Source organism: Thrips palmi, unplaced genomic scaffold, assembly GCF_012932325.1.
Source record: "Thrips palmi isolate BJ-2018 unplaced genomic scaffold, TpBJ-2018v1 HiC_scaffold_5, whole genome shotgun sequence".
In the NCBI taxonomy this organism is placed as follows: Eukaryota; Metazoa; Arthropoda; class Insecta; order Thysanoptera; family Thripidae; genus Thrips; species Thrips palmi.
Window position 1 is genome coordinate 9,629,032 of NW_023144632.1, and position 21,713 is coordinate 9,650,744.

General features: G+C 62.0%; 3 protein-coding genes across 4 annotated transcripts; all 3 read right to left on the reverse strand.

Moving 5' to 3' along the window:
* Window positions 1-315: 315 nt before the first annotated feature.
* On the reverse strand, window positions 316-4,773 carry LOC117651020 (phenoloxidase-activating factor 1-like). 2 transcript variants are annotated; one of them, XM_034394724.1, is made up of 7 exons: window positions 4,549-4,771; window positions 3,056-3,219; window positions 2,616-2,916; window positions 2,430-2,501; window positions 1,559-1,661; window positions 1,283-1,485; window positions 316-1,188 (listed from the first exon to the last, which is right to left on the reverse strand). In XM_034394724.1, exons 1-7 carry the CDS (start codon window positions 4,622-4,624, stop codon window positions 770-772), a joined length of 1,338 nt encoding a protein of 445 aa, XP_034250615.1. In that variant the 5' UTR covers window positions 4,625-4,771; the 3' UTR covers window positions 316-769. The 2 variants fall into 2 exon arrangements, with proteins under 2 accessions (XP_034250615.1, XP_034250616.1); XM_034394725.1 differs by lacking the exon at window positions 2,430-2,501 and having other exon boundaries at window positions 4,549-4,773.
* Window positions 4,774-5,672: 899 nt separating this feature from the next.
* LOC117651019 (serine protease easter-like) lies at window positions 5,673-9,220 on the reverse strand. The gene is made up of 9 exons (XM_034394723.1): window positions 9,188-9,220; window positions 8,600-8,805; window positions 8,176-8,337; window positions 7,730-8,090; window positions 7,540-7,636; window positions 7,296-7,471; window positions 7,024-7,140; window positions 6,804-6,923; window positions 5,673-6,619 (listed from the first exon to the last, which is right to left on the reverse strand). Exons 2-9 carry the CDS (start codon window positions 8,789-8,791, stop codon window positions 6,318-6,320), a joined length of 1,527 nt encoding a protein of 508 aa, XP_034250614.1. The 5' UTR covers window positions 8,792-8,805; window positions 9,188-9,220; the 3' UTR covers window positions 5,673-6,317.
* Window positions 9,221-12,787: 3,567 nt separating this feature from the next.
* On the reverse strand, window positions 12,788-18,550 carry LOC117651154. Its single transcript, XM_034394958.1, has 13 exons — window positions 18,438-18,550; window positions 18,012-18,293; window positions 17,683-17,776; window positions 17,063-17,391; window positions 16,496-16,810; window positions 15,217-15,297; window positions 15,063-15,095; window positions 14,768-14,925; window positions 14,367-14,562; window positions 14,070-14,178; window positions 13,665-13,858; window positions 13,390-13,500; window positions 12,788-13,260 (listed from the first exon to the last, which is right to left on the reverse strand). The coding sequence occupies exons 1-13, from the start codon at window positions 18,490-18,492 to the stop codon at window positions 12,944-12,946; spliced, it is 2,274 nt and encodes a 757-aa protein (XP_034250849.1). The 5' UTR covers window positions 18,493-18,550; the 3' UTR covers window positions 12,788-12,943.
* Window positions 18,551-21,713: the final 3,163 nt, after the last annotated feature.

Below are 21,713 nucleotides of genomic sequence, written 5' to 3' on the forward strand. Positions count from 1 at the left end.
GAGGTACTCCCCGGTACTTCCCCTCCCGCTGCCACCGCCACGCCGTGCCACGCCACGCCGCGCCACGCCACGCCACGCCGGGCCACGCAGCGCGCGGCAGTTCGGGCGGTGTGAGGTGACACGAGTCCTCGCTTATTTCGGCACGCAGTTCCAGTTGGGTGTCCGATCCGTGTCCGCCTCTCACTCAGGACCCTAAATATCGAATAGCTGGAACAGACTTGGATCCAATTTTAAACAGAGGTCGGTTGTTGATGGTGGTTCTTCGGCCGACTACGTCCTGTAAAACCAAGATATGCATGGGCTTACAGATTCAGACTCAGTTTACTGTCTATTTTATTGGATGGTCGAAACTGAAGCGTACAAATAAAAATACGTTGAAGTTAATAATAAATACTTTGATCTATTCATTGACGACATTATCGAAGTTCAGAAAAATAAACATAAAGGAACGATAAGAAATTATCGAAAGATCAATAAATTAAAAGAATGGCCACAACACTGAGGGTGGACGCACACACATTTAAACACATTTAAAAACCACACTCACAAACACACACACACGCACACACACAACATCCACTCGAAGTTCACAGCCCTGTGTTCAGAACCAAAGTTAAGAGTTCACTTCAGCTCTCCTGTGGTTTCGACACGTCACTTCACTGCAGGTAACTATGGCTTGGCCGTCATTTTTCTCAGTGCATCCAGTGCGCCCCGGGGCCCCGGGGCGGCGGGGTGCCTGCCTCCCCGACGACAGCCTCCAGGACCTCGCCTAGCTCCTGAGGTTGCTGAGGATCCACTTCATGTAGTAGGCGACGCGCGTGTACACACCGGGCATGCCCTCGGTGCCGCACTTGCGCGGCCCGAAGGACACGATGCCGAACTGCATCATGCGCACGTCGTTGTTGACGCCCAGCCCGGCCTGCTTGAGGGGGCCGCCGCTGTCACCGTTGCACGAGTCGCCGGCGCGCGTGCCGCCCGCGCACATCTCCTTGGCCGGGTTGATGTTGACGTTCTTCTTGTAGACCTCGACGCACTGTTCGCCGGGCACGACGGGCACGGCCACCTGCAGCAGGTCCCGGCTGCCGTAGCCTGACTCCGTGGTGCCCCAGCCCGCCACGATGAGCTTCTTGCCGTCCAGGTTCCGGTACTGCTCGTCGCCCACGGGCAGGCAGATGGGGCGCACAGCGTCTGCGGGGGCAGAGCGGAACCAAGGCAGTCAGACAAAGTTTGAATCCCAAACGGGCGCCGGACTGGCGCGCAGCTGCGCGTGGTGCGTACTGACCGGTGAAGCGCACCCTCCGGACGAGCCGCACCAGCGCCACGTCGTTCTGCAGGCGCTCCTCGCCCTCCAGGCTGAAGCCCGGGTGCACCACCGTGTCCTCGACGCCCACGTCCACGACGGGCGGCGCGCACACCTGGACGCCCGTGATGAAGGAGCAGTCCGTCTCGTTGAAGATGTCGTTCTCGCCCAGCCGCACCGTGGTCCTGCCGACAGAAAGCCAGTGAGCGTGGCGTCGTTCGCGCGGTGCACTCGTTGTGGTGCCGGGTGTCGACTTACAGCGCCTCAGTGCTCTTGATCCCCGCGACGCAGTGGGCCGCCGTCAGCACGTATCTCGAGTTGATGAGGGAGCCGCCGCAGCGGTACGCGATGGCACCGGTACCTGCGCAGACAGTCCCAGTCAGTCCGTCTGGCAGTGATTCGTCGCTTTGTCTTTCTCGCACCCCTAGGGCGCGCACCACGAGTGCGAGAGAGACACAGCTGAGAAAGCACCGTGTGGAATCAACCGGCAGGGCAGCTACCGTCGTGCACTACAGTGGAGACAAACTACTACGACACACGAAAAACAAACATGCTGCCCGTCAAAGTGATCGTGCACGGTGGCGTCGAGGGGTGGGTCGCCGCCGTCGCCGCACCGAACGCTGAGCCCGAGCGCCTGCGGAGCTGCGGTAGGCAACCCGACGTACTCGGCTGTCTGAAGTAGGCCGCGTAGCTCCTGCAAGGCGCGCGGTAGGCAACCCACCGTACGCCACTCCAGGACGGTCCTCTTTACTCCCTTGTTGCACGCTCTGCTCCGTGCCATCATGCTTGCCCCGGTCACACTCCATCGTCGCCAAGGGAATGACCTCGGCCATACTCCGTGCGCCAGTGACTTTCAGTGCCGCGGCGTCTCTTGCGCGTGGAGTACCGCCGGAGTCATTCCTTTCGTGACTGATGACTGCTAAGAAGCTACGCCAAACACACAAGCAAACCAGCCAAGTCAATACACCGGGTGAGCGAGACAGGGTGCCGCGCAAAGTGCACCGTCCCTCGTGTAACCTGGCACCATTCCAAGAGCTACACTACAGCGTGCTGCTACACTAAGTGCACCCACAGGGGCGGGTGAACACAAACACACACACACACAAAGAATTAAATTAAGAAATCCTGCCTGAGCCCGCCCGCTGGTCTATCAGCCCTTCGCCGAAGTGGTCGGCGGTGCTCCTCGTCTCAACGAGGTCCCCTGTAAAACAGACCAGTCAGCGACGGGGGCGGGGCGGGGCGTGAGGGCGGGGCGGAGTTGGTGGGACGCGGAACGAGGCGTGGGGGCGGGGCGTGGGGGCGGGGCGGCGCTTACGCGAGGAGGTGTAGCCGAGGCGCGCCATCCAGGGGAACTCGAACACGTTGGTCTTGTTGCCGTTGATGATGCGGTTGGTGGCGCCCGGGCCGCAGACGTCGTGCGGCAGCAGGCGGAGGTTGGGGTCGTTCTGCACGTTGACGGGGCGGTCATCCACGGGCGGCCGCGGCCGGGGCCTCTGCGTGAATGGCTGCTGCGTGAAGGGCTGCTGCGTGAAGGGCCTCTGCGTGAAGGGCTGCTGCGTCGGCGGCGGCCTCGGCGTCAAGGGCTGTGTGCCGGGGTCCAGGCCGGGGCAGCACACCTGCAACATGAAGTGCGTCAGCCTCGGCGTCAGCGCGTTGCGATATTGGGCCTCGTGGACCGGCAGTGACGTCATCGTGCGTCACGCACGTCGGACCCGGGCTGGGGCTGCGCCATGGCTGCGCCGTGGCTGGGCCTACCTTGGGGGTGGAGCCCTGGAAGCCGCAGGTGGACTCGCGCAGGAAGTTGATGACCTGCGGGTCGATGGGGCGCGGGCCCTGCAGCAGCGCGTACAGCGGCGCGCACGAGTGCAGCACGATGCACTTGCCGGGCATCTTGTCGGCGGTCTGGCACGGCTCCGTCCCTGCAACAACAGCACGACGGTCAGGCAACCCGTGACACGCCACGGCCCGCTGGGGGGCCTTCGGGGCCTCCAGGGGCTTGTCTCAAAACAATTAACCTTACAACGGCAATCTCATCGCGTGGCCGCGAGGCGGACGGGACGGCCGTCGCGCACAACAGGTTTAGTGCGATGCTGTCCACTGTCCGCCGTCGCGTTGTGTCTTGTTGATTCCTCGGTTCGGCCGCGGTTCGGCCGCGGGAGGAAGCGCTAGCGCTAGCGGTCGTCAAAACAGCAGAAAAATAAGCGGCAAGTCTGCGCGGACGGTGGCGGGTCAATGGATATTGAGTTGTCTAGCAGTACGTAGCGCCCTGCACGGGTCTTCTGGCCCACTGTGGGGTGCTGCCCTGGCGCCACGCTCAGGCCACCCGCTTCGCTTCTTCGACGCAAATGCTCGATGAAGGAGGTGGCGGTTTCATCGGGTTTCATAGAAGGGGCGAGACGGACACTGCCGGCTTCTCCACGGGAGGGGCGCTGCTGGTGGCAGCCGGCAAGGCTCGCCCGCTAATTATTTGACAGTCGAAAAGACTTTTCAAAAGATAACGAGTACAAAGAAAGACAGCATTATCTTGAACGGGACTCGAAGTGCCAGAAGCCCCACGTGCGCCTCACGTGTGCACCCCGTGCCGGGCGGGCCGCGTCTGGTCGTGGCCGTGGCCGTGCCGTATCGCCGCGAACGGTAAACGCTCCGCCACCGCGTGCCACCCATGATCCACGCCGTGCTCGCCGTGTATGTCACTCTGCTCCAGAGTCCAGAGCCACCCCCGTCTGCCTGCACCGCACAAGGCACCCCTCAGCATGCCTCGTCTTGGCCTGAGACACGAACGGCATATCCAGGGACTCGAGACAGGTTTCAATCTTAATCTGAATCCGAAGGCAAGTTGTCAAGCGGAGGGTTCGCGTCAACGCGACCGGTCCTCTAGGCCGGAGGGCCGCCCCGCCCCGTCGGGGTTTCCCCGTGAGCAACCGGTTGCCCACGAGGGCCCAGGACTCGGCCCAAGGGAGTGTCGCAGAGAAAGTGACGCTTCCGAGCGAACCGACGTTTTTTCATTCTGCCGGCGAGATGGAGATGCGCCCCTCCGCGTCAGACCAGAGGGAAGTACCGCCGTGGCGTCGCTCGGCGTCGCTCGCCGTGCGCCCGCCGTGCGCCCGCTGGCCCGCCTTTCTACTCGCCAGTGTGTCACCTGTGGAAGTGACAACAAAGCACACAACGAAACCGGCGGCCTCCTCCTGCCGCTGTCAACCCCACCACCACCATGGCAGGGCGAGGGCGTCCTCCCGCCCTGGACTTACTCTGGGCGGTGACGTCCTGCGTGACGAGGACGAAGACGAGCACCGCGGCGAGGGTGGAGGGCGTGGCCGCGGCCATGGTGTGGCGCGGGCTGCTCGGCGTCGCCGGGCTCGGACGGCACGGACGGCGGACGGCTCGGACACCAGGGCGCTCTGCTGCGGCGCTGGTGCCGCGAGAAGAGCTTCTGCTCAGCTCGGCCGACTGGCGAGACGAGACGAGCCCACTCACTGGACCTGCCGGCCTGGTGCCCGGTGCCCACTCCGGACCCCCACTCCGCCCGCCCCGTCCCGTCCCGTCCCGTCCCGTCCCGTCGCCGCCAACGCTCAACGCTCCGGTAGCTGGCGGTGCTGGCTCGGCTCGACGCGGCTTGGCTCGGCTTGGCTCGGCGCGCTCGGCTCGTCTCCGCGGTGCCATTGCCATCATGCTGCCATACCTCCAGCAGAGAATTTCCCATGGGACGACAGCGACGCATAAAATCTACAAGCTAGAATCCGAATGAAAAGAAATATTCAACAATGATTGCCGGAACTCGTGTGTGATGCTACACTGGATGCGTCGGGCGCTGTTTACCTACCGCGAAGCGTTGTTGCTCATCCAACGCCCCACAAGTTGTACCGGGAAGGGAAGTGTGACGCCGGGGGAGCCTGCAAGTTCATGAATAGCAGCGCGAGTCAGTCGAGTGGAATGACACATAGAGGCCGGGATTGGCCGACAAAGGACAATTAGTCCGAGCAAACACCGAGATGCAGACCGAGATGCAGACCCCCCCCCCTCTCTCCGTGCGTGTGCGGCGAGTGGGTGAGTGAGTGTGTGTGTGTGCGTGCGTCTTTTCCAGAGCATGAATCACCTGTCGACGTCAGAGGGAAAGGCGGTCCAGCCTCCTCCTCCCTCAACACCCCCATCGTGAACGCACCGGTCTGGCCGGGAAACCTCTGCTGGCTCCAGGATTCCCCGTCGCGGGAGGCGATAACCTGGACACCCCACCGCCTTGTCGCACGCACACCGAACCGGTTTATGGTATGCTCTTCTGATTTGGCTGGTGTTTGTAACAACCCCGGACCAATTTCGTCACGAGGACCAGAGCGGGAGGTTCAGAGTTCACAATTATAAATAAAGAATGCCCAAGGCGTGTTCTATCTTCTTCAGTCTTTTATTTTTAAATATGTGTGAATTAACATGTAACAAAGATGTAAACGAAACAAACGAGGCTCCACTAATAAACGCCGCGAAACATTCGTATTGGAGGCGCGATGAAGCTCATCAGATTATCAAAAGTAACGAAACAACCAAGTGTATCACAGGATGGCAACGTACTGTATCGCAGTCTCACGAAGGTGGCTAGCCGCACCCAGCGCGTCACTCGGCCCTTACGACCCCCAGCAGGCTGGGTCCGAACAGTGCTTTCGTCGTTTCCTCTCTCTCTCGCACTCGTGCGGTGTCCCGAAGTGGGGCGAGAGGGACAGAGCGACGAGGCAACATACTATCCGGAGTCCCCTGCCGAACCCGCGTCGCCGTGTCGCCGTCCTCCGAGCTGGAGCTATTCTCGGCCTTGGCACCCGCCCACGTGCGCCCGCGGTTATTCCGGTGGCTGGCGAGGCGGGGCAAAGCGGGACAGGTACGTGCAGCGTAGACGTGTAGACGCACGACCGCGATGACGCCGATGGCGGTGGTGCGAGGAGGCGAGGGTCTCCCCTCCAGCGCCTGGCAACCAGGACAGCGCAGCCGCGCGGTGGGCTGCCTACTCGCACGGCGCGGCACGCGGCGCGCGTCCTCAGTGCTGGTGGAGGTAGCCCGCCCCGGGTGCCGGGTGCCGGGTGCGGCGCGGGTCGACGACACCCGAGCCGCTGGAGCGGTCCTTGGGCACGAAGGGGTTGGGCCGGAGGTTGCGCACCAGCCAGGGCACGTGGTGCGACACCTTGGTGAAGGCGAGCGGCGAGGAGCGCAGCGCGCAGTCCGGCAGCCCGTACGACAGCACGCCGTAGAGCACGGCGCGGTTGTCCATCATCTCGCCGCCGCCAGCCCCGCCCTCGGCCAGCATGAGCGGGCTGCCGCTGTCGCCGTAGCAGCCGCCACCTGCAGGCAATGGTTTCAAGGCTCGAGCGCGCCCCAACGCGACGCGGGCCAGCGGGCCAGCCGGGGCCAGCCTCACACCGAACAGTGCTTCTTCGTTCTGTCCCTCTGACACTCCTCGAGTGCGAGAGAGACAGAGCGACGAACGCAGTGGGGGGATGAGAGCGTGCTTTCAGTTGCATCTTACCGACGCAGAGGTGCTTGTCGGACTGGAAGTGTACGTCGTCCAGCGCGTCGTACGCCGCACGGCACGCCGACTGCGCCACGACGTGCATGCGGTGCTGCAGCAGCCACCGGCTAGGCGCGTCTGCAACCAAGGAGGACGGTCAGGGCCCTGACTCAGGGCAAGCACGCGGCACTGTCGGACAAGGACCTCCGTCTGCGGCGGGTCCGGCGGGCATACTCACGCTGCCTCCGGTAGGGCGACGAGTTGCCCCAGCCCGCCAGGGACATGTGCCGGCCGACCAGGTCCTCCTCGGGGCGGTTGTGGGACTGCACGGGCAGGCAGATGGGGCTCACGGCCTCTGCGGAGCAAACAAGACGAGATGAAGCGCCGCGCTGCCGCGTTCGCCACACACGTTGAGCCGTGAGTGGTGCCGAGGGTCACGGCTGACGTCACCGGGCCGACTTTCAAATCGGTGACCTTGATTGCGCTCTGCGGCTCTGCGCGCTACTATACCTGAGAAGGCGACGGGCCGCGCCAGGCGCAGCAGCGCGATGTCGTTGACGCCGCGGCGGTAGTCCTCGTGCACCACCTTGTCCTCCACGGCCACGTCCACCACGCCCGGCGCGCACGAGGACTCGACGCAGTCCGGGTCCGTGGCGGCGTCGCTCTCGCCGAGGCGCACGGTCACCCTGCCGGCAAGGGGCGGTTAGACTGTGGGCAATGGGTCGGCAAAAGCAGGGCTGGCACTGGGACTCACAGGCCGTCGCGCGCCTCGACGCAGTGGGCCGCCGTCACCACGTAGCGCTCGCTGATGAGGCTGCCCGTGCAGAGGAACTCCACGGCGTCGCCGTCTCCTGCACACCACACAGTGCCACAAAGTGCCACACACCGCTCCAGATCAATCTCCAAACAAACGCGCCAGGAAGGCGGTAACACGAAGCACTCACCCTGCTTGTAGCCCAGGCGGGCCATCCACGGGTACTGCATGAGGCCGGTGCGGTTGTTGGCGGGGTTGCTGCCTCCCGGGTGCAGCATCAGCCCGCAGATCTCGACGGGCAGGAGGCCGAGGTTCTCCAGCGGGAAGCTGTCCTGGCCTTCTTGCTGGTTGCTGGCTGCGGGCGCGGGCGCCGCCTCCGGGGCCGCGGGGTAGCTGGAGCTTGCCGCGGGGTAGCTCGAGCTCAGCGCCGGGTAGCTCGCCGCCCCCGCGAAGCCCGCCCCCTCGTTGTTGCTGTCAGTGGGCGGGCCTGAGCCGGGGGCGGGGTAGGCCTCGGGGGCCGGCGTGCTGAACTCGAAGCCAGCGTCACCGCCCTGCAAGAGAGGTAAACACAGTTCTGATCCATGCTTCATTTTGTTTTCGTCTGCGCCAGGATTCAGGCCTCCGCCATGTCTGTACCGTGGGCGCGGCCGGCCGTTGCTGCGAGCCCGAGCCACCGAACGCGCCGGGGGCGGCGGGGGGCCGGGGGCGCGACTGGGGGGCGTACGTGATGCTGAGGGCCGGGGCCGCCGTGGAGGATGGCTTGCCGCGGAAGGCGCTCGCGTCCACCGGGCAGCACACCTGGAAAGCGGGAAGGGTCAGAGACGGACGTCGCGTCTGCGTCGCTCTCCAGGGGCGTACCGTGGGGAGAGAGTGCGAGGGAGGCAGAGCCATGAAACCTCTCTGCGAAATCACGCCGCAGACGAGTCATGCCGGTTTCCGCTCGCGTCGCTCTGTCTCCCCCGCACCCTTCAACACACTCCACGAGTGCGAGAGAGACAGAGCGACTAGTGCTGGCAGTGAAATCTCTGGACTGGTCGCGGAGGCTGGTGGAGGCACGCACCATGACGGAGTTGCCCTGGAAGCCGCAGTGGGACCTCCTGAGCAGCAGGGTGACCTCCGAGTCGGGCAGGCCGCGCGGCCCGAGGCGCGACGTCTTGAGCAGGTCCAGCAGCGGCTTGCAGTTGTGCAGGCGGACGCAGTTGCCGGCCTGGCTCAGGGGCGTGGTGCAGTCAGGCAGGTTGGGCACCGGCATGGTCACGGCGCCGCCTGCGGCAGAGGCACATCTCCCGGCGTCAAAGGGACAGGAGTAGGCGGCGCGGGACTTCCCCAGCCCAGGCTGCGTCGCTGCGTCGCGTCACGGATTTTCCGCACTGCATTTTCAGCGTCGATACCCCTCGACCTACACCGCGGGGGTACGGGGTATCGACGCTGGCGGTCCGCGCCACTGACCGGCCCGGCACAGCCCGGCGCGACGGGCCGCCACGGCCGACCCGGCCGAAACAAACAAGACAAGATGACACTAAAAACGAAATCGCGCGGCGCGGCCAAGCGATAACCTCCGGGCGGCACTTGGCGGCACTGCACTGCGCGGTGCTGCGCGGTGTCTCGGCCGCATCGGACGGACTCCGCCTCCACTTGTCGTACTCACCCTCGCTCCCCTCGGCGCCCTGGGCCTGGGGCTGGGCCTGGCGGGGCTGCGTGCCCCTCGAGGGGGCCCGGGCCGCGGCCGCACCGCCACTCCACGCCAGCGCCGCCAGCGCGCAGCCCAGCCACACCAACAACGCCGTGGACGCGGGGAGGCGCGGTGCCATGTCTGCCCGGCCAGAGGACGAATCGGCGACTGAAGAAGAGAGAGAGGGAGTGTCGCGGTGGCCGGCTCGCCTACGTAGCCGCGCTCCGTGCTCCGTGCTTCGCGCTCCGTGGCTCCGTGCGGAACACCCGGGCCCGGCACTGGCGCCGGCCAGCCTCTAACCGGCCAGCCTCCGACCACACTCCAACCAGTCGCGAAATGCGCGGCGATACCCCGCGCGATGCCCCGCGCGCCGCGGCCGGTCGACGGTAGCGCGCGGCGATACCCCACGCGCCTAGCTCCAGCGAGAAGACGCAGCCATTTTCATTGAAAAATTACACGTGTTAAGAGCAGCAATGAGCTGCGTACTTTCAATGATGTCAGCTACTAGTTGTATATCTAAGTACTACCCACGAAAACAAATGGAGTGTATTTAGAAAAGAATTAGCTCACGCTAAGTCTAGTGTTCACCAAACTAGCGTCAGAGAACAATGTTTAGGGAGCTGATGATAAAAAGTAGCACTTGTCAGGGGTCAGCTGTGAGTTGAAACGAACGTGACGTACTTGTCCTTCAAACGAATGGACGGCGTTTTCGTTGAATGCAGTGAATTGATGATTGCGTTCACCATTCGTGTTGGCGAGAGCCAGCCCAGCACAGTCGTCGAGGCAAACGATTCGTATCAGCACCCCTCCCTCTTCCCCCTCACACCGGCGCCCTTTTCAATTTTTTTCGGATGGTCTCGTCAACTTGGCGACACCGTGATGCAATTGATCGACTGCTTTGGCGCCCCGAGCCCGCCACTCGAGGGCGATCGTTCCGAGTTGTCGCTCCGCCCAGCTCCGCCCAGCTCCGCCCGCCATGTCCTTCCGCCGCGCCGCCCTTTGCCTCTGGGTGCCGGCCCTCAAGCTGGCGGCCTGGTTGGGCTGCCTGCCGGTGCGGTGGCGCGGCGACCGCGTACGCTCGGCGTGCCTGATGGCGCTGCTCGCCAGGGCGGCGTGCCTCCAACTCGTGTTCGTCACCTGCCTGGCGGTGGTCTCGCCGCGGGTCCTGCGAGACTGGTGGCTGGTCGGGGGAGTGCCCCTCTGGCAGGCCTTGGCGTGCGGGGCGCAGCGCCGCGACCTGGCCGTGCTGCTGCAGTGCTTGAGGTCGTACCTGGCAGTGCACCCGCTGAGCGCCGCCCGCTGGCGGTTCTTCTTCGTGGCCGCGGCCGTCCTGGTCGTGGCCATCGCTACCGCCGCGCTTTATGAAGAACTTCAACTAAACACAGGTATTCAGAGGAACTGACGAGGTATGACGATTGCTTTTAATTTGATCTCGTTTTATCCATGGATAAAATGCATTTCCTCGAAAAATCCTCCTGAGAAAAATATGATGTCGTTTGTTTCAACATTCAAATGGAAAAGGCCTTGGCAAAGGTCAAAAGGAGAGAAAGAAGGCTTTCGCTTGAGGTTTCCGGCCACATTTTGTCACCGAAATCAAAAAGAACCTGAAACGGGCCAAACTTTACCCAACAACTTTGTTTCATTCCCAGCATAAATGAAATGCGGGGTCTTTTGTTCATTAAAAATAAACGAAACAGAAAATAATTGCAGCCTCTAGTTTTGCACGGCACGCCCTCCACCCTCGTATACACCGCGACAGCGTGCCGGGCAAATGGCCGTGCAATCTCACAGCGCCCATCCCTCCGTCCCTCCGCGCTCGGACGCCGCTTCCAGCGAGCGCGGCGACGTGCCCTGGACAGCGGCCTGGCCACGGGCACGCCTTCGGCTCGGCCTTCGGCATGCCGCCTGCGAACTGCGGGATAGGCCAGCCCGCCGGACGCGCGAGTGCTGCGGGGCGGGGCAGTCTACCCCGCAGGCGTTGAGGGCTGTCACGCTGTCACGCGACCTTTCCACGCGACGACACAGTCCAAGACGTCGCTATCCTTCATCCATTGATTAGACAGCCTTTATATTTGGGTCGACGTTTTGTGCTCCTTCAGTCCACGGAATTACCATGGGAGTGTAGCACTTCCAAGGACACTTTGTACTGGGAGCGCTGAGTCAGATCTTGCTGAGTATACATTTTGCTCGACGTTGCGAAAACCAGGTGTACATGCTTAAAACCTTATGAGGAATTTTGAGCATGCGTACGAAGAAATAATTCGTAAATTACGAAGTACCTTCTTTATAAGATTATGTATGCTCGAAATACTTTGTTATAACGAGCTGCTTTCCTTTGTACAGCCTAAAATAGTTTGTACGGTTTTCTCAGTGTGCTCCACAGTGGCATTTCTTCCTGCTCTCGCACCAGTGCGGCACTGGGCGTCCCCGGCTGGGTGCCGGGCAGTGCGGCGCCGAGTCGCATCGCTTGGAGCCGCGCCACAGGGTCCCCCAGACCGATCTCGAGAGTCGTTGACGTCGCCGTCACTCTCGCACCTGCACGGGACGCCCCACGAGTGCGAGAGAGACAGAGCGACGAAAACGACTCTGTCTGCGGTTCGGCGGCCGGTCGCGCCCTTCCCGGTCGGGGCAACGGCAACAGGTCCCGGCTCGGCCAGGCTTGGCCACCCAGGTAAAAATGAGTTTTATAAAGTCAGACGGGAGTTTTTATACACATTTATAAAACCATATCAAAAGGCTTATAAAAACTTATAAGTATATATATACGTTCATACATATGATTTTATGAACTTTTATAAGGAAATATAAAGTTTTATAGGGATGCCTTATATAGTTATATAAAACTGTTTATATGTGTCCATATATATCTCTATAAGCAGAAGCTCTTTAGCTATGATTATATGGGAATCCATTATGTTTTATACGGCCATATACATCCTTCTGTATAAAACTTTATATAACTGCACACATATCCCTTTATAAAACTTCCGTGTGATTGTATAATTCTTTATTCATATGACAATATTAAAATTTATAAAATTGGATAAAAAATCCTTATAAAATCATAAAAAACCTTATAATGGCCTTTATAAAGCCCATTTTTACCTGGGCAGGCTTGGCCAGGCTGGGTGTCCCGGCGAACGAGTCGTGGCGGTCAAAGCCTCAAGCCTCGGCGCGCCTCGGCGCCTTGACCCTGCTCCCTCCGCGCCGCCGGCCCTGTCCCTGGAGACGCCACAAACTCGTCCTCTCCCCGAGGAGCCGAGGGGCCGCGGCACCAGCAAGACGCGCCGCCAATCTTGTTTACACGGGTGGCCAATGACGTCACAGCAGGCTGGCCGGCCGGCCCCGCGTGGGGCTGCCGTGCCGGGCTGCCGTGCCGGGCTGGCCGCCTCCAGTACGCACGACGCGCACCGCCGCCTCGCCACCGCTCTGACGTGTGTACCAGCACAAACGATGCCAATTTGTGAACCGCCTTCCGGCTGTTGCGGTTGCGCTTTTTCGTGCAAAAACAACCTTCCTCCAAAAAAAAAAAAATGTGCGAGGCAAGGCAATTACATATAAAGTAAAAAAAATATGTTTCTCTTACAAAAAATTAAAGTAATCTTTAATTGTCAAAATTAATCGATAGTCACACAACCATATTGATAATCAGTCTTTTGAAGGGAGGACTCCTGGCGAAGTAGGCGGTTCCAGGCTCCGGGCGAAGGAAGGGGCCGAAGGGGGGCGTTGTCTTCAGGGCTCGATGTTCTGCACGATCCAGGGCACGTAGTGCGCGACCTTGGTGTAGACGCCGGGGGTGCCCTCCGTGGCGCAGTGCGACGGCCCGAAGGACACGATGCCTTGCTGCACCACGCGCGGCGTCCCCTTCACCTGGCCGGCCGTGGTCAGAGGGCCGCCGCTGTCGCCCTGGCACGAGTCCTTGCCCGTGTCGCCGGCGCACATCTGCTTCTCGCTCGAGATGACCAGCTGCAGCGGCACGTACGCGTTGGCGCAGTCCTGGGCCTTGGACACGGGCACGCTCACCTTCATGAGCACCTTGCTGCCGCCCGCTGCGAGGAGAACCAGGGTCAGTGCCACCAGTGGCGGTCAAGGCAAAGAGCAACGCACGACGTCGGCCTTGACCTCGGCCTTGGCGGTCAAGGCGAAGAGCAACGCACGATGACCTTGGCGTCCCTTACCTCCGTTCCTGTTGGCCACGCGACCCCAGCCGGCCACCATCACCTTCTTTCCGGTCAGGTCCTTCTTCTGGTCCTTGGCGTCCACCGGCAGGCAAATGGGCTTCACGAAGTCTGCAACACGGACGGACGTGAGCGTCAAAGAGGCACGTCACAACCTGAAAGCGACAGCGCGCCGTCCAGGAGCGGGTGTGTTCATTGTCAGTTAGTTGTCCGTTCGATGTCGCAGTGCGCCTGTCGGAGGGACTCCCCTGCGACGCGCTGGGGTGGGTCCTCACCGGTGAACTCGACGGCCCTGGCCAGGCGCAGCAGCGCGATGTCGTTCTGGAAGCGGTTCTCGCCGTAGTTCTTGTGCTTGATGATGCGCTCGATGACCACGTCCACGGGCGGCGGCGCGCAGACCTGCTCGCCGGACACGAAGGAGCAGTCGATCTCCGAGGAGGCGTCCTGCTCGCCCAGGCGCACCGACACCCTGCGCAAAGACGCCGTCAAAGACGCCGTCATTGTCCGCCACCAGGCAGCCGACGAAAGGCAGCGGGGGGCAGGGAAGCAGCCGGGGGATTCAGAGGAGCGGTTTGTCGTTCGGTCTCTCTCGCACCCTTTCGGAGAGCCCCTTGGGTGCGACGGAGACAGAGCGACGAAACGACTCTTCTTGGCTGGGAGGCGGGGAGGCGCGCACTCACGGGATGAGGCCGGTGTTCTCGTTGATGCAGTGCGCGGCCGTGAGCACGTAGCGGTCGCTGATGAGGCTCCCGCCGCAGTTGTAGTCGAACACGTTGGAGTAGTCATCCCCTGCGGCAGGCACACACCGTCAACCCTTCACCGTGCCGGTGCCATGGCATCGATTCCAAAGAAAAGGACAGCCACCGCCATGGCCGTTCGTCGCTCCGCCTCTCTCGCACCCCTTCGAAGCGCCCTGTGAGTGCGAGAGAGACAGAGCGACGAGACCACTGGGGGACCTTTCGGAGGGGTCGACTTACGGCGGTAGCCCAGGCGCGCCATCCAGGGCAGCTCCATGACCTGCGCCTCCTTGCCGCCGATGATCCTGTCGGCGCTCACGGGCCCGCACTCGTCGAGGGGCAGCAGCCGCAGGTTGGCGGTGGCCAGCGCCGCGGGGCTGCCGGACGCAGAGGGTGGCGAGCCGCCGGCCGCGCTCGGCCCGCTGGGACAGCACACCTGCAGCCGCAGAGTCAGTTTACTCCATCGGCATGCCGAGGGCAATCAAGCAGTGGACCCGTCTATACCCCGCACCGCGTGCGCGGCGTGCGCGGGGTGCTCGGCCCGAGCGAAGGGAGGCTGCCCTCGCGCGCGGGGTAGCGACGCGACAAGAATCGTGTTCCACAGGCAAGTGCGTGCACCGCGCCGGCGTGGAGATGCCTACCATGGGGTGCACGCCGGCGAAGCCGCAGTGCGCCTGCTGCAGCTGCAGCACGTCCTCGCGGGTGGGCTGCTTGCCGCGCTGCGCCAGCCCCGACAGCGGCGCGCAGTCCTGGAGGGGCAGGCACATCCGGCCGAGGGGGCACTGCCGCTCGCCCGCCACTGTGGGACAACAACGCCGTCAAGCACCTTCATTTCGAACAGTCGCTTTCTCTCTCGCACCCTTCCGGGACGCCCGATGAGTGTGAGAGAGAGACAGAGAGGAAGACCTTGGAGTAATCAGGGCGCGGCACACTCACCGTTGACGGGACGCATCCACTGGGCGGCCGCCGCTGGAACAGACACGACACATCAGCAACGGGCCCCCACACACATTCATCATGTTTTTGAAAACAGTGATTTAAAACAGTTTTGAAGAAAAGCCGGGCGCTGTTGCCGCTCCGGCGGACGTACCGTGGGCCAGGACGAGGAACAGGAAAACTCGCAGCCCCCTCATTGCGAATCGCTGAGTGCTTCGGGCCGAACTGAAGAGGCCTGGACTGATGGTGCTCTCGCCGGCCAGCCACACCTCGCCTCACCCCGCCTCACCCCGCCTCACCCCGCATCACCCCGCCTCACATCACATCAGTCCTCCCTGCCCCGCCCCGCCCCGCGCATCCTTGGCCTTGCGCGCTTTGCGGACCGGCCGGCCGGCGTCGTTACCGCCCCCCTCCTCTCTCGCGTCGCCGCCCCGTGCCGCGAGTGCCGCGAGTGCCCCCCACCAGGCCCCCCGCTGGGTCTAGCGGTCTAGCGGCTTTCCTCGTATTCAGAATGTTTGGCAGTGGCGAATCCGGACGAAAGTGGTTGGTGCAGACAGACCGTGCTGGCAGACTGCAGTGAGGCGGAGGGAAAGCAGACTTCAAACTGTACCTGGCCGACCTATCCAGCGGCCTGCACTGGAGGAGGCTGGCTGGTAAAACCGGTGTTATCAACTTACTGCCGCCGCGCTGACGTCTGCGCGGCTTCGCCTCTTTACTCCTTTATTTTTGTGTTATTTTTCTGATCTCGCTAATTTGAATAACGTGTCAGTCAGGGCTTCCCGCCGACGAGGGAATTCCCCCGCTATCGCTCCGACCCGAAGCCGCGATGAACCAAGGCGATGTCGCCCATTTCCCTGCCGCGGTTTTCCCAACGCGCGATCGAACTGTATTCCATCGCAATCACAAAGGCGTGGCCGTCGACAACGTGCGAGGCCTCGAGCGAGGCAGTGCGGTTTTTTTTTAAATTGGCCCGCCGGATGGGCTGGCCGCAGTGGTGTGCTGGGCTAGCCTACAGTTGGCAAACTTGAGTTATCAACAAAGTTAGTCCAGCAGCCGAACGAGAGGCTGACTTTGTATCATGAAGTAGCTCAGGCAAGATTGATGGCATGATACGACGTAGTTCGATGCAAAGAGGAGCACTTCTATTTTTGAGACGGCCGTTGGCCGTTGCGGCAGGAATGAAAGATACACCGCGGAATTCTTCCAAAGACAGTCATTTTTAATCAAAACGTGTAAATAAATTTCAGACGCCCAGCGTGCGCCACAGAGGCAAGACAAAGAAAACATCAAAATGTACACATCACACAAAAGGAAGAGTCCACGAGGGAATAATAAAATCAGACCAGGCTCTCTCGCAAACACACAAACACAGACATTAAATAAATCACAGTTGGTCTAATAATAATAACAACAAGACGAGTAGCCGCGTCTTCATCGAATCTTGGACACGATCCAGGGCAGGTAGTGGGTGACGCGCGAGAAGACGCCGGGCACGCCGTTGGTGGCGCACACGTTGGGGCCGAAGGACACCACCCCCTTGAGCACGGCGTGGATCCTGCCGCCCTGCGACACCACGGAAGAGAGCGGGCCGCCGCTGTCGCCGTGGCACACGTCCTGGCCGTTGCGCCCGATCGCACACACCTGCCGCTGGCTGTCCACGCGGTTCGGGTACGTCTTGTACTTCTCCTGGCACAGGTCGTGGTCCATCTCGCGCAGGCGCAGCTTGAGCAGGTAGCGGCTCGACTCGCCTGGAACAGGAACGGGCTCGTGTGACCATCCAACACTGCAGAATTTTCTGTCTCCGCACTGGAAGTGCAGATTGCAGTATCCATACTACTTCAAGGGTGGAGTCCTCCTTGTAGCTTTGTGAGCTACTCCACACTTGTGGGGACTCCGAACTCCACACGCCCAAGTGCGGAGAATTACTCCGCCCAAGGAAGTATGGAGTGACAACACGGACAACGCACAGCGGCGAGGCAGCACTGGCAGCGCGGACTCACCGAACTCGTCCTGCGAGATGCGGCCCCAGCCGACCACGGTCTGCGAGGCGTCGCCGGGCACGGGGGCGTCGTCTGGTCCGGTGGGGAACGCGAACGGCAGGCAGATGGGCTTGACGGAGTCCGAGAAGTCCACCGGCCGCTTGAGGCGGATCAGGGCGATGTCGTTCCAGAGCCCCGTGGGCTTCTTGGCGTTCTTCTCGTACTCGGGGTGCTCGATGACCTCCTCCACGTCCACGTCCACCGCGGGGCCGGCGCACACCTTGCGCCCGGAGACCGTCGAGCAGTCGACCTCGGACTCGGCGTCGTGCTCGCCCAGGCGGACCACCACCCTGGAGGACACGGTGAGGAAGGGCATTTAGAACCTCGCGTCGGAGGCAACCCCGATGCGGTGCTAACTACGCCCAAAAGCGCGCGAGCCGCCTCAGCCGGCCGGGCCCCATGTTGCTGCCGAACAGGACTGTACCGAGGGTACCGAACCTGCTGGCGCGGGCCTTTGACACCGGCCTCGACTCACCGACCCGGGTTGGAAGTACCGGGGGTGAGGAGCATGCAGCCGCGCGCCTTTGCGCGTCCTTCGTCCGCCGCGGCGCCAGCGCCGTCCTGGCGGTACTTGTACTTACGGCTTCTGGCGGCCCTCGGTGCAGTGCGCCGCGGTCACCACGTAGCGGTCGCTGATGAGGGCGCCCCCGCAGCGGAAGCTCACCTCGCCGCGCGCTGCAAGCACAAGGCCGTCGTCAAGGACATGGTCATCGCCAAGCACAGGGTCGTCGCCAAGCACAAGGCCCTCGCCAAGCACAAGGCCCTCGCCAAGTACAAGGCCGTCGTCAAGCACAAGGCCGTCGCCAAGCACAAGGCCATCGCCAAAATCTGCACCAGGTTGCCGTCGATGGCTGAGCATCGTCCAGCACAAGCCCGAGAGCGTGCTTCGAAGAGAGGAAGGGCAACTTACCGCGGTACCCCAGCCGCGCCGCCCAGGGGAACTCCATGACGACGGTCATGTTGCCGCCGATGATCCTGTCCGGGTAGGTGAGTGCGCCGCACTCGTCGACCGGCAGCAGGGGGCAGCACACCTGCGGGGCGCCCTGGCCGCCCCAGCCGCAGAGCGCCGCCCTGAGGTGGGCCTTCTCCTCGGCCGTGATGCGGGGGCCCTTGGCCACGATGCGCGCCAGCGGCGGGCAGCGCGTCACCGCCATGCACCGCTCGTGCATCTGACAGGCCCGCTGGCCGCGCACTGGGGGAGGAACGTCACTGTTAGTCACGAGAGTTCCAAGTTTTCGCGGCACAAGTTGTGCCAACCGAACGCCGAACACGCTCCCGCCTTCCGCAGTGCTGTCAACCTTGCAGACCGTGCACGGCCGCACGGCGTGCACCTCACCTGCGTCGAAGCCCAGGGCCGCCAACAGCAGCAGCGCGAGCAGAGCGGCCTGCATGGTTGGTGCGACTGGTCCACAGATGGTCCCACCGATCCGTCCGCGAGAGGCCTCCGCCAAGGACTGCGAGCGCCTCCATGGCCGGCATGGCCGCGGGGAGCGGGCCGCTCCACCACCGCAGGGCGGGGGGGAGGTGTGAGCCAGCGTGCGCCGCCGCCCGGTGACGTCACAGCAGGGCTCGAAAAGCTCGAAAATCCGCGCGTGACGTCAGCCATGCCAGCTACCCCAAGACCCGCCCGGAGTTTCTCCGCCCAGGTGTAAGTGGCGGCAACGCGTGGCGCAAAGATCGTCAACGGGTGGATCGCGATGGATCGTGCTCGCGAACGTCGGTTCGGGTCGGTTCCGAACCAAACCGAAGCGCCGGTTTTGGCCCAAACCGTTGACCAGCTTCGAGTCCCGGCGGCGCTATAATTTTTTTTCGCGATTTCAGAGCTGCAACCGCAGCTAACATTTCACGGCACATATAAATACCGTGGATATTCTTTTTCAAGAACCTGAAAGGTGCCAGAGACCGACAAAAATGCAGGCTTCTGCCGGGATTCGAAGCTGGGCCAGTCGCCGGCCGGGCCCACGCCCGCCAGGGCTTGGCTCGGGACCGACCCGGACCGACGTTGGAGAGCACGATCCAACGCGATCCACCCGTTGACGATCTTTGGCGTGGCGGCGTCGAGTCTTGTCAAGGTGTCATTATCCTGGGGCCGCCGATTCCGCGCAGCGCCCCGTCTCGGCCCCACTCATTGCAGTGTAGCGGTCACGTTCGGTAAGCTTGCGCAGCTTGCGATGCCGTGCGGTCGAGGCACGTGTCTGCCGACTTCAACCCAACCTCCGATCGACCGGTCGCATCGCGGTGACAGCTCCTGCCTCAAAGGCGTCCGGCCACAACACCGCCCCCTGCATGTGCGACTTATTCGACGCATGTCCGTCAGTTCATTTCTTTGGGGTGGCCGAGCAAGCCATCTTTATGTTGTTGTTGACCGCTTCCGACCCCTTCCCATTGAGAACGGCTACGCTGTGACACGTAGTTGGAGTTCCGATCGACCAATACTCTGGACGCTCGCTGGCCCTTGCGTCAGTCGCCCCTCCACCCCGGTTTGGTTCGGTGCAGTACGGCGATGGCCTTCCGCAGCGCCACCCTGCTCCTCTGGGCGGCGGCCCTCAAGCTGGGGGCCGTGCTGGGCTACATCCCGGTGCAGTGGCACGGCGGCGGCGTGCGCGCCGTGCCCCCGGCGGTGCTGCTCGCCTCGTGCGCGTGCTTCCTGCTCGTCCACGCCGCCCTCCTCGCGCTGTTCTCCGAGTCCGTGCCCATGGCGGTGCTCCGCTGGGTCGTGCAGCTCGTCGAGTGCCTGGTGTGCATGCCGCGGCGCCGCGAGCTCGCCGTGCTCCTCGACTGCCAGAAGAAGTACATGGACGCTCACCCTCCGCGCGCGGATCGCTGGCGGTTCTTGTTCGCGACCACGGCGATGACGGTCATGGTCCACGGCGTGGACGCTATGCAATATGGGGTCGGGCTCGTGCGGCTGTGCGCCGTCAAAGACACCACTTCGCTCCTGGTGCTGTGCGCCCAGTGCGGGGCCCAGACGGCCGCTGCCGCCTGCCTGCACTGGCGCGTGGCGTGCCCGATGGCGGTCATCAGCGCCGCGGCCGCCGACCTGCGCGTCGAGGGCAGGAGGATGGTACGGGCGGCACGTCGAGACAACCGCCTGCTGGACAGCCTCGCCGTGCGAGCGATTCGCCAGCGCCAGTTCCTCCTCCAAGACATGTACCGCCAGTGCTGCTACGTCAACGGCCCCTGCATGTTGCTGCTCATCGTGCACCTGTTGTCACTCAGCTCGCCGGTGCTCGACTCTCCTTTCACCGCCTCGCTGGGGGCCAGCCTGCTGAACGCGCTGGTCTACCACGGCATGTTCATTTCGTCGGTGGTTGTCATCATCGTCATGTGTGTGGCCAGCGCTTGAGGTGACTCCAAGTACTTTTAGGGAGGAATGGTCGGACTCATCACTTGCGCGGCATGATGGAGCAGGGACCCTCACTGTGAGGGGTGCGCACGCTGGCCGCACATCCGGACTTCTAATTGGTCTGGACTAAACTGAAAACAAGAAAAAAAAAACAAAAAAACGCTCGGCACGCCGCTGGGACCCTCGTACCCTAGCCTCGCTCAGGGTGAAAATCCCCTTAGTTTACTCCAGCGGTCGAGTAAGCGCATATCTCGCAGAGAATGCGGCGTCATTATACTCGCCCGTATGCAGGCACTGGCGTCCGAAATAACAGCTCCAACTTCCCCTTTTCCCAGTGTAATACTACAGTTCTGTTGTTGCAGTTCCAGTCCCTGACCATGGATTTACAGTGCCTATTCTTGAAACACCGTGACATAGTTGACCCGAGTGCCGAGAAAGAGGTCAGCATGCGATTGCCATACGTTTCCAGAATTTAATGAAGAGGGCAAATTTAATTGAACAGGGCATCCCTCAGTTGCAGTGGCTGCTCGCGAGCGTCGAGAGTGGCCAAGACCCAAGCTTCAGCCTCTTCGGTATCAGCTACAGCAACCGTGAGGCTGTCACTGGGGTAAGCCTATGCAAGTTTTTGAATTTCAGGTGAATCTTGAAGAACTTCGAATGAAATTCATGAGTGCCAATGAATTTCTGAGAGCAAATGGTTATTTCGCCTTTGATCTACACATGACTATCTTCCAATTAACACTGGTTTATGCTCTAGGTTCTGTTGTCAGCCTGCAAGTACTTCTTTGCCTGCAAGATGCGTGTGTGAAGGAGATTGTCGACGCCACGGTTGCTCCATTGTCAATTGTCTTAATATCTCCCCCTCGTGAAGTTCTGGTATGACTGCCGAAAGAAGACATTACACCAGCTTTGTTTATCGGTTTTTAATGAAATCAAGAAAATTCAAGTCTTCGAACACAATACACATAATACAGAAGTGAACTCCTCGCATGAATGAATCCTACTACGTAAAACGCAGTCCAACGAGCGCTTATGATCCGCTTTGTGACCGCCTTTTTGTCGTGACTCCTGCAAGGTGCAATCAAGCAATTGGTGCAATGGTGCCAGGGCGGTCTGAGACGCTGGCTGGGAGGGGGCCGCCGCGTCACGGAGACGGGAGCGTGAACACCAGGGTCTCCAGCAGCAGGGCGAGGCCGGCGACGACGTAGCCGGCGAGCAGGACGATGACGGCGGGCTGGACGTGCTTCAGCCGGAGGGGCCGGTAGG

Excerpts from the sequence above, each read along its gene's own strand:
- LOC117651020 (XM_034394724.1), bottom strand. The coding sequence starts at position 4,624 with ATGGCCGCGGCCACGCCCTCCACCCTCGCCGCGGTGCTCGTCTTCGTC. Across the intron at positions 2,502-2,615 it reads CCTCGGCTACACCTCCTCGC|GGGACCTCGTTGAGACGAGG; the intron begins GTAAGCGCCGCC and ends TCTGTTTTACAG. Across the intron at positions 1,189-1,282 it reads CCGGAGGGTGCGCTTCACCG|ACGCTGTGCGCCCCATCTGC; the intron begins GTCAGTACGCAC and ends CTGCCCCCGCAG.
- LOC117651019 (XM_034394723.1), bottom strand. The coding sequence starts at position 8,791 with ATGCCGGTGCCCAACCTGCCTGACTGCACCACGCCCCTGAGCCAGGCC. Across the intron at positions 7,141-7,295 it reads GCGGCCCGTCGCCTTCTCAG|AGGCCGTGAGCCCCATCTGC; the intron begins GTATAGTAGCGC and ends TTTGCTCCGCAG. Across the intron at positions 6,620-6,803 it reads CGACAAGCACCTCTGCGTCG|GTGGCGGCTGCTACGGCGAC; the intron begins GTAAGATGCAAC and ends CATTGCCTGCAG.
- LOC117651154 (XM_034394958.1), bottom strand. The coding sequence starts at position 18,492 with ATGCAGGCCGCTCTGCTCGCGCTGCTGCTGTTGGCGGCCCTGGGCTTC. Across the intron at positions 18,294-18,437 it reads GGCCCTGGGCTTCGACGCAG|TGCGCGGCCAGCGGGCCTGT; the intron begins GTGAGGTGCACG and ends TTCCTCCCCCAG. Across the intron at positions 13,501-13,664 it reads CAGGGCCGTCGAGTTCACCG|ACTTCGTGAAGCCCATTTGC; the intron begins GTGAGGACCCAC and ends TCCGTGTTGCAG.